This window comes from Dermacentor silvarum, chromosome 7, assembly GCF_013339745.2.
Source record: "Dermacentor silvarum isolate Dsil-2018 chromosome 7, BIME_Dsil_1.4, whole genome shotgun sequence".
Classification (NCBI taxonomy): domain Eukaryota; kingdom Metazoa; phylum Arthropoda; class Arachnida; order Ixodida; family Ixodidae; genus Dermacentor; species Dermacentor silvarum.
The window spans coordinates 63209083-63221520 of NC_051160.1; the positions used below are offsets into that span (position 1 = coordinate 63209083).

General features: G+C 49.6%; 1 protein-coding gene across 1 annotated transcript in view; it reads left to right on the forward strand.

The window, feature by feature from the left end:
* The window catches only part of LOC119458120 (synaptosomal-associated protein 25-like), a 327829-nt gene that overhangs the window by 289396 nt on the left and 25995 nt on the right, over nucleotides 1-12438 (forward strand). Inside the window, 3 exon segments of the mRNA XM_049670760.1 lie at nucleotides 6706-6744; nucleotides 8038-8133; nucleotides 8135-8167. Of these exon segments, the coding sequence (XP_049526717.1) occupies nucleotides 6706-6744; nucleotides 8038-8133; nucleotides 8135-8167 (168 nt within the window).

Consider the following 12438-nt stretch of genomic DNA (forward strand, 5'->3'; position numbering starts at 1 on the left):
CTAATGGTATTTTGGATAACGTAGGTCGGCCAATCTTTAAAGTAGTCATCTCGCAGCAAAGTTGAAACACGGAAATAAACGCAGAGGGCAAAAAGGGAAAGAGATAGCGAGAGAGCGAGCGGTGTTTTGCGTTTGGTGTGCCTTTATTAAAGACTAACAATGGTTAACTTGCCTAGCTGCTATAATTATATCTATTTAGGCACAATTCAATTCATTTTTATCATTATTCATACTGAAATCATTCTGAGTCCGGACGTATTTGGCTTCATTAGTGAGGTTTAAATTTGTCGTCTTACCGTACGGAAGAACATTAGGCAAAGTGGCGAGCATTTGTGCCAATTAAGCTGGAACAGGCGCAAGACAGAAGAGGCTCACTGCACGGCTGATTCCGAAAACACGGCGCATATTAAACCCTTTACTTCTGCACGAATAATGCGGTGTAAACATGCAGCATTCTAGGAATGCGAACGGTTTATTGTAAGAAACAGCGGTAATGATGGGACACAGGACAAGAAACACGCCCTCTGCACTGTGTGTTCAGTCTTCTGCTGTTTTTTTTACAATAAGCCATGCACCAACCAGCGCCAGCGCTTCCCTTTTTCCTAAAGTTCCAGAATGGGCGCCGAGGGAAGGGGCACTTAGGCGAGGACGGCAGCGAACTAAATGGCGTCGCGAAATTAGGAAATTTGCAGGCGCAGTAAGGTGCCAGCCGGTGCAAGACAGGGCTGATTATAGGTTACTCCATCGGAGTGGGATTTTGTCTCGCAGTCGAGGTGATCTAGTCCGGGGATGATGATGAACCAGCGCAAAGGAACACAATCCTTGATGGAAAAAAAAAAAGAAGAACCATTTTAGAAAAGTTCCCAACTCGCCGTAGTGCTGCCGTACACGGGTCAACCGCGTTCGCAGGTTCCTCGCCCCGTTGCACGCAATTGTTTGGCCCCCAATAGGAAGTAGGGTAACCCGTGCCTGAAAGGCAAAAGGTGCCGAGGTTGACGCGGCCCCGGCTCTCAGCATTCTCCCCGTCTGGCTCCGTTATGCGACCGGTGATTATCCCGCGCTGCATGCGTGGGCGGTAAAGGGAAGCGCTGTCTCTCCGCTATTTGCTGCCGGCCCGGCGTAATGTCGTCTCATTGCTCTTCTTCGATTCGCGGCTTCTCTTTCTCTCTCTCTCTCTCTTTCTTTTTTCTTGTCCTTGCGTTGTCTTTCGGGCTGTGCGTCGCGTTCGCCTATATACGACGCGACCTTCTGGCATTTCCCGCGCGCGCACCGAACATTCCTTTCTCCCCCGCCTTACGGTTTGTCGATATACTTCTCCGCGTTGCGTCTGTGTGCCTCGTGGCCGCGTCGTCGTCGTCCTCCTGGCCGGTATCGCGTTCCGCGCGGTCTCGGGAGTTGGTGCGCAACTCGTAAGTGGGGTAGACGAGTACAGGGACAACGTACACCGTTGTGCTTGATGCGCGCGGATGTTGGGCGACGCCACGTGGTCGAGTGGCGTCGCGGCCGCGAGGCTTAATTTGGTGAGACCTCGTAGCCGCAGCTAATGGCTCTCGATGGCGGCGGTGGGCGAGGTGGAAGGAGACGGAGCTCGCGAGCACCGATGCGGGATCGTGTTTCTCACTCTGACCTGGCCATCGGCGATAAGGAAGGTTCACTGTGCGGGAAATGATGAGGGTAAGAAATGGACCGGGAAAGAGGACACGAACGAGCGCGGTTTCCAGAGCGCACGTTTTAAGGAGGGGGTGGGGAGTTGGTAATGCATATTAAGAGTGTAAGCGCTGACGGGCCAGGGCGAAGTGGGCGGGTTTTTCCGGTGATAATTGCCATGACGAACGGGATGAAGGAAATGTTAACAGACAGCAATGACCTCCTGACCCAAATCGCATGGGGAAGTTTAAGGGGGGGGGGGGGGGGGGGGGTTGGAGGGCACAGAAATAATACAGAAGGTTCTCTACAAGCCCATATTCCGGATGTGTTTTCGTCTTATACCGCTTACATACCTAAGGGAAACCTGAGCTATAGTCTTCCCCATGCAAGTAGCATAAACGTGTGAAAAGCAGGATACACGTCTCCTTGCGCAACCGTAAAATAGATTTGTGGGTCATTTCTTTACATATAAACGAGTAGTTTTAGAGTTTTTAAGAAACGCTTTATTTCTTCGATTATATCTTTCGAAAATCACGATAAACGATAAATGAAGAAAACTCGGTGGAGGATTCTGTAGGTCTGTAGGCAGTCTATTACTGCCGCAGGGAAAGTATGTACCGTAGTCTCGTCAACGGCATCTGTTAGTGCGTAAAAAAAATCGAGCAGAACACTTAAGCTTCGCCTTTAAGAGCGAACGCGATAGCACTCAATCATTCGAAATGCAAAAAAAACGCTAGTTTACTTATATTTAAGGGATCATTAGAGAACCCCAGGTGGTCAAAATAATCCGGAGTCCCCCAGTCCGGCGTGCCTCATAATCGCATTTTGGGATAGAAGAGACTTGAACAGGGAGAAAGTGTTTCAGAAAGGCTGGCCAGCGTTTCGATACGTGGACGAAGATCTAGGTCCCCCTATCGAAATGTTGCCCAGCCTTTCTGGGGCACCTTATCCCTGTTTTGTGTAACTTCTATGCCATATCGTGCTACTACATCTGTCAGTCCCTTTCTTGACTTTTCATAATCACATTGTGTTGTTGGCATGTAAAATCCCAGGTCTTAACTTTATTTTGCAAGGTTATAGGGAAGAGGGAGATCGGGCGAGAGTGGTAATGACGGGTTAACGCATCCCTAGTCCCGCTTTTGTTACCGCAAACATGGTTTTGGATGCTCGCTTGACGTTTTGCCGGTGCAGAATACAAGTTAATATTGTTAACTGCCAGGTGGCTTTACTTCTGAACGTTATGTCAAGATTTTGTATGTACCGAATGTTGTACTCGGTTGAGGGGCGTCTGAGTGGGGAAGGGCAAAGTTATTCGTCGATTCGTGATTAATTGAGAGATCGCCTAGGTCGAGTTAGATCGGTCCTCTATATTGCTTTTTTTTTTTTTTTCAGGTGTCTAGTAGCTGTTCGAAAATTTATGGCGCGTTGTAGCGACTGCTCCTGTTGCAGCCTCTAGGCGCTTCAGACGTCAACCTTTATACACAGGGGGCCGCTAAATATTACAGGACAACGGGTTTCGCTGCAAGTGTGAATTTTGACGTGCGTCATAATCAAATCGTGGTTTTGGTACGGGCAAACCCGGGAATGTTTTTTTTTTAAGTGTCGATTTCTATCGTAATAAGGCATGTCGATTTGCCGTTGGTCTCACAGGCTACTACACATTGAAACTTCGAATCCGAAGCTGTGTGCCCAACCTTTGCGATGATACAGCTTTCTTCGTAAATCCCGTGTCCCCTAAATCTTTGTGCCCTGCTGTTACCGTTATTTGATGGCTTAGGAGGTTGTTTTCTACGCTTTTTTATGTAACCGACCTGAAGAACAATGCTTTGATTGGTTGAGGTAAATTTAGAATTGAAATTAGTTTCGGGTTTTGCGCGTACATCAGGGCCTAAGGTATTGCGGGAAAGAATAAAAAAAAAAAATAGGCGATCCCCATTCAGCGATGCTTGTGCTCTATCGTATAACGTGGGTCAGTGACAGGAAACCGTTTGATGGTAGTTCGTCCGCCCACGACGCCGTCATTCGAGGAGTAGGTTGTACATGCTGTTAGCCGGTCCTTCTTTTTACTTTTCGTTTTCTGCTGTTCCACACGACCGATTTATTACTGTTTCTCAGCGCAGTGGCCGATCAATCACACCGGAAGGCCTAGATTGCATATAGGGGCCATCGCAGGCTCTGGGCCTGTCAGTTCCATCTCGTCGGTCTTTTTTCTCGCCGTAGGCACACAAGTGACGCGCCTCTTTCGGGCCTGTAAAGGGGGAAGGAGGGGGGGGGGGGGGGGGAGTTGAGTTCGATCAGCCATCGTTTCTTCTTCGTCGTCGTCTTTGTTGTCCCTGTTCTTGTTCTTCTGGTGCTTGGGAAGTTTTGTATAGAGGACTCGAGGTCGATCTCACGAGCATCGTAATTCACTTCCGCTTCCGGGTGGTCTGCGGTTCGTCGATAAGCGGCGTGCCCCGTATAAATAACCTAGATCCCTGTCTTAGCTTCACCCTTTTTTTTTCGGTAACCCACTCGTGGCGCTGTCCGGTCATCCGCCTGTTCTCAGCGGATTCGTTAACTCGTCGTGGTGGCTCTGTTGGCTATGGTGTTTTCGGCTGCCGAGCGCGAGGTCGCTGGTTCGACTCCCGACCCCGGCGGCCGCGTTACTGCGCGGTGCGTAATACGAGAACGCTCGTGGGTACTTAGATTTAAGTGCTCCTTTTAAGAAAGTCAGGTGCTATAAATTAATCCGGAGGTCTCCGTTTATCGTAGCCCCCAGCATTAGCTTTAGTCGTTAAGCCACATAATTTGGCTTGGTTTTTTTTTTTTTTTTTCGTTTAAAGCGTCGGTCCTTCGGCCGAGGTTCGTAAACGTGCTGTTCACAAGCGTAGATCACTCCAATGGGAGCTAGAGTGAATAAGTGTATAGTATAAGTTCGAGATTTCTTGTGTGGTAACAGAGAATGCGACTTTAGTGACTCCGTCTGGGTGAATCGTTATACTTTCGTTCGTTCCATCAACTTGCTCATAAGATTGTGATTTGTTAAATGAAGGCTTTCGCTACGTGTTTAGGTAATCGAAGATTTCCTTTCTTTTTCGCTCATTTCCTAATGTGTGTCAATAGTTTCGAATCTCGTTTGATGGCACTTCGCGAAAGCAAAAAAATGCCGCAGTTCCTGCTCCTGATGCAAGTAAAGCAGTGCGGCCTTTAGGTAATTCGTTTTTGTAATTCGCACGCTTTAACATAGATCAACTTAAGATTTGTGGATTCTAGCACCGGCGCTAACTTGCGTCGGTTTATAGGAATGTCTTGCTGTCTTTAAAAGCCCAGCCAATCAACAACGAAACAGAAATGCGCAGTTTAACGAGCTTTCTTGATTACGTTTGGGGCAGTGAAGTTCGAGCCAGTGGAAGAATACGTAGTCATAAACTAGATAGTAGAGATGTGCTATGTTGCGACCGCTTTAAAAAGAAATAAACTAGAGCGATTGCAGTCGTTTTGAGTTACTCTTCTGGGAGGCCTAACGACCACCAGAAAGGCTGTCGTGCACTCCGAGAGGGGACGGCACGTCGACTTGTTAATCCGGAAGAAACTCGATTTCTAACGATTTTTCCGAGTAAGTTTGGAGCCCCACGTTGGTCCGCACGAGTCGTTCGTGTCTCTGTGTCGTGTTTAACGTCCTGCGTTCCTGTCTCCCGGAGAAGCTCGGCCGTTGTAGGAAGCGAAAACGATTTTTTTTGTCCTCCACTTCTTATCCTCCGCGTAATTTGCTTTCTTTTTTTTCCTTTTTTGTTCTGACCCCGTTCTCAACCCTGCAAGTGCGTCCCGCGCTAATGGCGTTGCCCTCCCCCTAATGACAGGGAGGAGAAGCTTACCCCTCCACTCAGGTTTCTAGAAAATGAATTTTCTTTTTTCTTTTCTCTCTCTCTCTCTCTCATCTCGGCGAGCACTCTGCGCACAGAGAATGCGTTGGTTATTTACTCCGGTTTTTCCAAAGGCTTCTGTGGGCTGTGCTTCGGGTCGTCTCGAGAGAACGTAACTTGGTTTTGCTTCCACCAATGCAGCGCAGGCATTCGGCGTCGTGAAATGGCACGCGCTTGTTTATTATTCCGACCGTTGTACACGTAGCGCATCAGATTCAATGCTCGTCAGCTTCAGTCTGGCTAACAACCCGCGGAATTCCAAACTACCCCATGCTAACGACCAGTAGTGTAAAGTTTAGTGCGGCGACCTTTTAGGAGAACTGTCTGTCCAGCCAGCCCCCCTTTCAATACAGTGTGAACCCAAGAGCTTTGGCAGACTTCAACCAGAGCCGGTTGGGATCTCGGAGTTGAAAGCTTTTGTCTCTGTTTAACGAGACGAGTAACGTACACTGGTGCGGTAAGTACGCCGGTGTGATGGTTCCAGTCAAGGGAAGTGTTTGTGTGGTTTTCGTACACGTGATAGGGTGATACACTGTGCGCCGACTGGATTTGTAACGTTTTGTCGGAATGAATGTGCCCTTTCTTCTTCGTAACTTCTGTAACGTTGTCGCTCTTGCCGGCTAGCCTTTCCGGTGGAGGTTTTCGCCTTTGTGCCTTCGAGTGGTCGTCGTAGTGTGCCTGCCTCGTGGTCTACCGTCTTGCATCTAACACTGGTGATAGTGAGTTGCCTGTGTTGCCTGCGGTGTTGTTGTGGGTCGCAGTGGAACTGCAGAAGCGTATTCGTTGCTGTTCTTGATATCTGTGCCGCCTATTGCTCGACTTACCTTCGCTGCCCTAATCATCCCCTAGCAAGCTAAAAGCAAAAGTTTGCGTACTTGGGTACGAACGTTTCCGTTTTGGTCGCTGTACAGTTCAACATTAGTAGTGCCCAGTATAAGCTTCATTACGTGCACGATTTCTTTCAGACTTCCCTTGCTTCGCTCGTACTTCGCCTAATCTTCACGTTTTGCCTTCTTCTTCGCCTATCTGCTAACCTCCATTCCTTCTCTCTTACTTGTCAGTTGCTGTGGCCTTAGCTGTGCTCCCTCCTACCTTTGTGCACGTTGTCTTAGTTTCTCATTGTCTGCCTCGCGTCGTCTTGTTTTTCTCCTTTCAGGGTGTTGGTTAGGGCTGAGGAAGTGGCCATGACACTCACGTAAATGTCTTGCGAAGTGCTACCATTGGGACTGCGTGTGGAGTGCACGCTGTGGTGTAGGCATTTAAACGGGCCTTACACTCTCTGCTTACCGGAATGTGAAATGTCGGTGAAGGCGGGGCGTGTGGGCGTTGAGTTGGTGTGACTGCGTTGGTGATGGGCCTTGCACCTCGCCTTGCTTGCTGCTTATCGCTTATTAGGAGCATTTGACCGCTTCAGCGTTTCTGACTGGTGTGGGTCCTCTCCTTGGTGGTTGGGCATTTGTGAACGTTTGGGGGTCAGACATTTTGATGCCTTCCTACCTTGTGTAATCCGTTGTAGGTGTCGCGGCACTTTGTATTTGTTTTCGTATGTGCGCAAGGGACTTCTGTTGTAGTTTAGTCGTTTGGATCGCATGTTTTTGCGGCTGTCACTTATGATAACGGATAACTGCTTACCTGCGTACATTTGAGATTTCATGAGGTTGACGTGATAGGTAGCGTTTCCTTTAAAATTTTTCACATTGTCAACTGAAAGCTTAGCAATGCCTTTTGTACTCATGCCATCTTTTCCCACTTTTTAAGGCAGAGAGTGTGTAATCACGCACTGTAGTGTTCATTTATCTAATTCCTTTTGCGGCGATGAACTAACTGATAACATGCTTAATTCAGCCGCTTCAGTTTCAAGGAGTGCTACATATGTTGAGGTTTTATTTTTCTCAGTCGATCTGGCATGAGAAGTTTGCTTAATCGTCTAAAATTACGGCATATCTTCGTCAATCGCCGCTGTAGGGGTACCGTACGTCTTCTCCGCATAAATGCCGTACGTGCAGGAAAGTATCCTTGCTGGGATTAATGACGCTCATTTTGTTGGAGGAGGCGGCTGCTAAGCTCCTTATGGCAACTCTAGTAGTTTTTTATCTCTTTCAGCTTCCTTGGCATCTTTCTTACCTTTCGCAGAGACGCAATAATAAAAAAATAAATGTTTAAATATGAATTTCCAAGAAAGTATCTCGGGATACAAGTGTCGCTGAATCGAATCTGATAGTAAAGCTGGCTTTGCAGCGCCATTACCGTTATTGCGGAGAAAGCATCTTGAGCGCACACACGCACGCTTGAAAGCACGAAGGAAAAACTCCAATGAACGTCGGAGGAACCCTACTCAGTCTGGGAAAAAAAGCAAGAATAAAGGAGGTGAAATGCTGAACAAAACGAATATATCTTAAACGTTTGCGGATTTTTGGTGTGCCCTTCACACGTGGACAGTGACGATGAGACTAATCTGTCGTCTCGACGCGATGCATCCTGCGCACAGGGGCAAGGAGTTTAAGGAGGATGCCAGCACGTGGAAGGCCAACGAGGACGGGAAGGTGGTGAATAGTCAGCCTGCCAGGGTCATGGACGACCGCAACTGGAGCCGGTCCAACCAGCGGGTACATCGCCAGGTGAGTGCAGGGGTCTGTGCATCTGTCGCCTGAAACCTCTCACCCGCAGCGTGTCTGGCCGGTCCTGTGGGGAATTCAAGGGGCCTAAGCGTTTTAGGGGTCCTTTTGCTGCTGCGTGTCTGACGAAGTGTGCGCGTGTTGTACCGAGGTCCAAACACTTGCCTAGAACGCGCGAGGTGCGTACTTCGGACTGTGCTGGGCGACATTAGCCATAACACGGGGTACGAAACCGGGTCGACGGGATCATGCGCGGCTCCGTTTACGAGAGGCCTTGTCTGATCTTGCCCTGCTGGTCGCCTAGTGCGTTGGCAGCTGCTTCGATCGTCAGGAGCGCGTTCTAAACAAGTGTCTTGAGCACCCTAGGAGGTCAAGCGTATGCCGTTGCCAATATGTTACTTAGAGTTAATGTGACTATATGTAAGGGCTGCACTCAACCCTAACTCCATAACATGAGAACCAGGTTATAGGACGCGATGACTGAATGACGGCTATATCTGTCTCCTGAGCGCGAGATTGCAGGTTTGATTCTCTTTTGCGAGAGTGTAATTTAAATAAGGTCTAAAAACGAAATTGTCCCTGTATTGAAGTAACGTTGCACGTCGAAAACCCGAAACGTATGAGGTTAATCCGGAGCGATCTACAGCGGCATCCCTTGTGGTCAGATACCTTTAGGACGTTGAAATGATTGATCGATCAGCAAATCAATCAAGCAGCCAATCAACCTACGAACCAGTCCAACCGATCAATCAATCAACCAAACAGCCAACCAATCAATCGATCAACGAATCGACCAACAAATCAATCAATCAGCGACGCGTCAAGCCAAAGCATAATCGTGTAAGTTCGCGCGCGCTTCGTGTCGCCCGCAAGCGATTTTTCGGACCCAGTATACTTCCCGGAAGTCGGTCCTTGCGCAGCGCGTCCCACTTGCGCAGTGCCGCTGTGCTGTGGTTCGATCGTATCGAGTCGAAGAGTTGTCGTCTTCTTACCTTTCTTCTCCGCGTGCCTAAGTTCGACCGCGTTATTCGCTTTTCGACTCGCGCCTTATCTCGGTCGACGCGTCGTCCCGTCTCGCGAGAGTCGCTTATCATCTCAAACCCCCGCCGTCTCACTGCGCTACTTCCGCAACAACTTCTTCGGCGCAAAGGCAGTGTATAAGCAAGCAGGCCAACCGGAGAGCTCGGCGGGGAAGGGCAACCACCCAATTTATGCGCCAGCTCTTCAGAGACCGCTTCCCTATAGTCCCGTTTTTATTCTCCTTCGATCGCTTGTGGCGACCCGTTTTGGGCACAAACTGGTTTTGACGCCGGCATTCTCCGCCGCTTACACTCTCCTGCCCCCCCCCCCCCCCCCCCTCCCGCCTGTCAGCCATCAACGGTTAGGCGAAGAAGAGCACGCGCAGTCGTGCTTTGGCTGTTTCGTGGAGATGAAGTTTTGGGCTGCAGGTTGGGTAGGTCGGTGTTGCGCGCTGGAATAGTCGACGTGTACTGAAAAGCAAAGGGAAATGGGGGTGTGGGCCGGGGTGTGAGGGCGGGGGAGACTTAGCTTCATCGCCTCCAATCGGAAATCGTTATAAGCGGCCCCCACTTCATTCTCTGCCGCCTCTTCCGCAGTGGCGTCTGCCGCTGCCACTTCCGCGTTTCCGCCGACCGCGGCTTTCGGAAGTGGCGCTGACGCTAGAGTTATCCTTGAATCGCCGGCTTCTTCGCGCCGAAAATTGCTCTCCCAGCAGAGCGGCCTATGTTTAGGCTACAGATTTCTTCTTCTTCTTACTTTTTTTTTGTTCCTATTGCCTCGTGCAACATAATGAAGCGTCGAAGAATGTTTTTGCTGATCTTTAAGAAGCCTTTCCATTTCCTGCGCGAAGAATTGCAGGTGGCTCGGAGTAAAGCGTCGTACTTAGCGCCACGACGCTTTTCTCCTGTTATTGAAAAGAAAAAAAAAAAGCTTACAGAATAAAGCCTCGCGGAACTACTATGTTGCTGTTCGGGTTGTATGTAAATTTGACGGCGTTGAAGTCTTTGTTCGGCTCCTCGGCGTCCTATTTTCCTCTGACCTTTATTATAAGTTCTTGACTACGATGAGACAAAAGGCCCGTTGCTGGTGGCTCCGTGGCTATGGCGTTCTCCTGCTGGTCACGTGGTCGCGGGATCGATCGTCGAACCTTGCGGCCACATGCGTGTGCCGTGCTTTTTGGGTGCGCGTTAAGAAACACCGGGTGCTCGAAGTTAATCTGTAGGTCTCCACTGCGGCGTCCCTCGTGACCCAGCCGTAATTTAATGAAGCTACAGGCGATAGGGGGTGCCACTACGCAGTCCGCACTCGGAATTTTTTTTTTTTTGCTTCATCTATCTTGTTTCCTTTTTTTTTCATTTATAGTGTCTATGTAGCTTAAAAGCGACTACCCTTGTAAGAACGCTTTAGGATAAGCCGATCAGTTACTGCGGTTCGTCACTATAGTCGAACCCGGATATATCGCATCTGAAGGGGGTGACACAAAAGTTCGACATATACGTAATTGGCTATATAAGGTAAAACTTTTATACAGAAATTTTCAAGGGGGTGTTACAGCTGTTCGTTATACACAATAATTCGTTATATGCGGGTTCGCTATATCCGGGTTCGACTGTATACCAGAGGTCAGGTTCGTGCTCGCTAGGATAGCTGCTTGGACGACTCGTGGCCGGCCTCGATCGCGCGTTGCACTGTGCGCCGAAGCGTTCTTTTCGTACGTGTCGCTTTTACCGGGTCACAGGTTTAGCGCTGCTCGACGAGCCAACGTCGTCGTCTTATTAGGATCGCAAATCGCTCACTTTGGCAACGATCCGCACTGCAGCTGGCAGCGCAGCTTACAGCACGGACGAGCAAAGAAAACGGAGGACACGTGCTGACTGTCGACCGAGTTTATTACGTTAATTACAGCAGTGTACATACGCACTCCCAACGTGACTCTTGGAAGCCACTCCTGCGCGTACACAGCCTTTAACACGAGATCATATGCTTTTTAAAAAGGGCAGTCTGATGGCGCGGCACCTTGACCAAGCGCCAACGCTGTTGCATCTATCTTACAAACACGATGAGGATGTGCATGCGCGGGTTGCAGGAGTTAAGTTTGCGGAGTATATAAGCTGCTGTCATTCACGCAATAAACGCAGTGGGTAGTCACCTCGTGTTCTGTTTATTGTTTTCTTTCTTTTTTTTACTCACCTTCCTGTCGTAAGTAATGCTGTTGCAGCAAATGTATTCTCACATTGGCGCTGCAGAATATAACGTGCGACGCTCGGCCAAGCGGCGACGGGTCAGTGTCCCTGTCCCCGCGAATGACCGCATCTATAAAGAAGGAAAAGAAAGAAGGCTACGGGGCTTCTGCATTTAGGTCGCTGACGAGACAGCGTCGTTTGGGTTTCTTGCACGCCACGCCCGTTCTAGGAACCTCGTATGCGTGCCCGCGCTTGTTGCTGCTTTCCCAGCTTGCCGACGGCCGACTCGGCCATCATGGCGTCGCCGGGTGATTTATGCTCGGTACCCTCGCCAATATTTACGAGCCTATGTTTTGGACGCTCGTTGTCTGCGGGATGCTCCCGGACACGCGAGCTTCGTCGGTGTCTTCGTGACGCATCGCGTCGTCTCGTCGGCGTAAACCCACGCAGTCCCTCTAGTGCGATTCGGCGTTACTACTCTGTAGCTACGTTTGTGTGAATGCGACATCAGCGAGTCGCATTCTGTAGCGCATCAGAGTAATTACTATGCGATAGCGTTTACGCATGGCGCATCTGCCCTCGTCCAAAACAAGCCGGGACGTGTTTCAGGCGATTTTGCATTCCGTCGGTGAATGGAGGAGAGAGCACATATCGTCGTGCAGTCGTCTCTCTTACTCAATGCGACACGCTAGCCTTTACATGCAGCACGTGAGACGACTTCCCCGGTCTCGAACTGCCCTCTAGCGTCAATTCTATTCGCCTTTTATAGCGCATTACTACCGTTTGCGGGAATCCGACGCGCTAGGAAAGCGATGTCATGCGCCACTTGTCTTATTCATGTAGGCCCCGCTTGCCTCACCTCAGTACTGTGAAGGCTACGGGTCAGCCAATCAGAATAGAGAATTGGAAGCGGGGCTGCTCCATTGTCCGCCTGTAATCGCCTTCCGCGACACGCCAACTGAATGGAAGCTTGTCGGCAGGCTTAAGCGTACAGCGGACTTTAGGCGAGGCCTCCTTCCTTCTCAGAACGCAAAATCGGCTCTGATTACGCTAACCGACTAACGGCAGTTG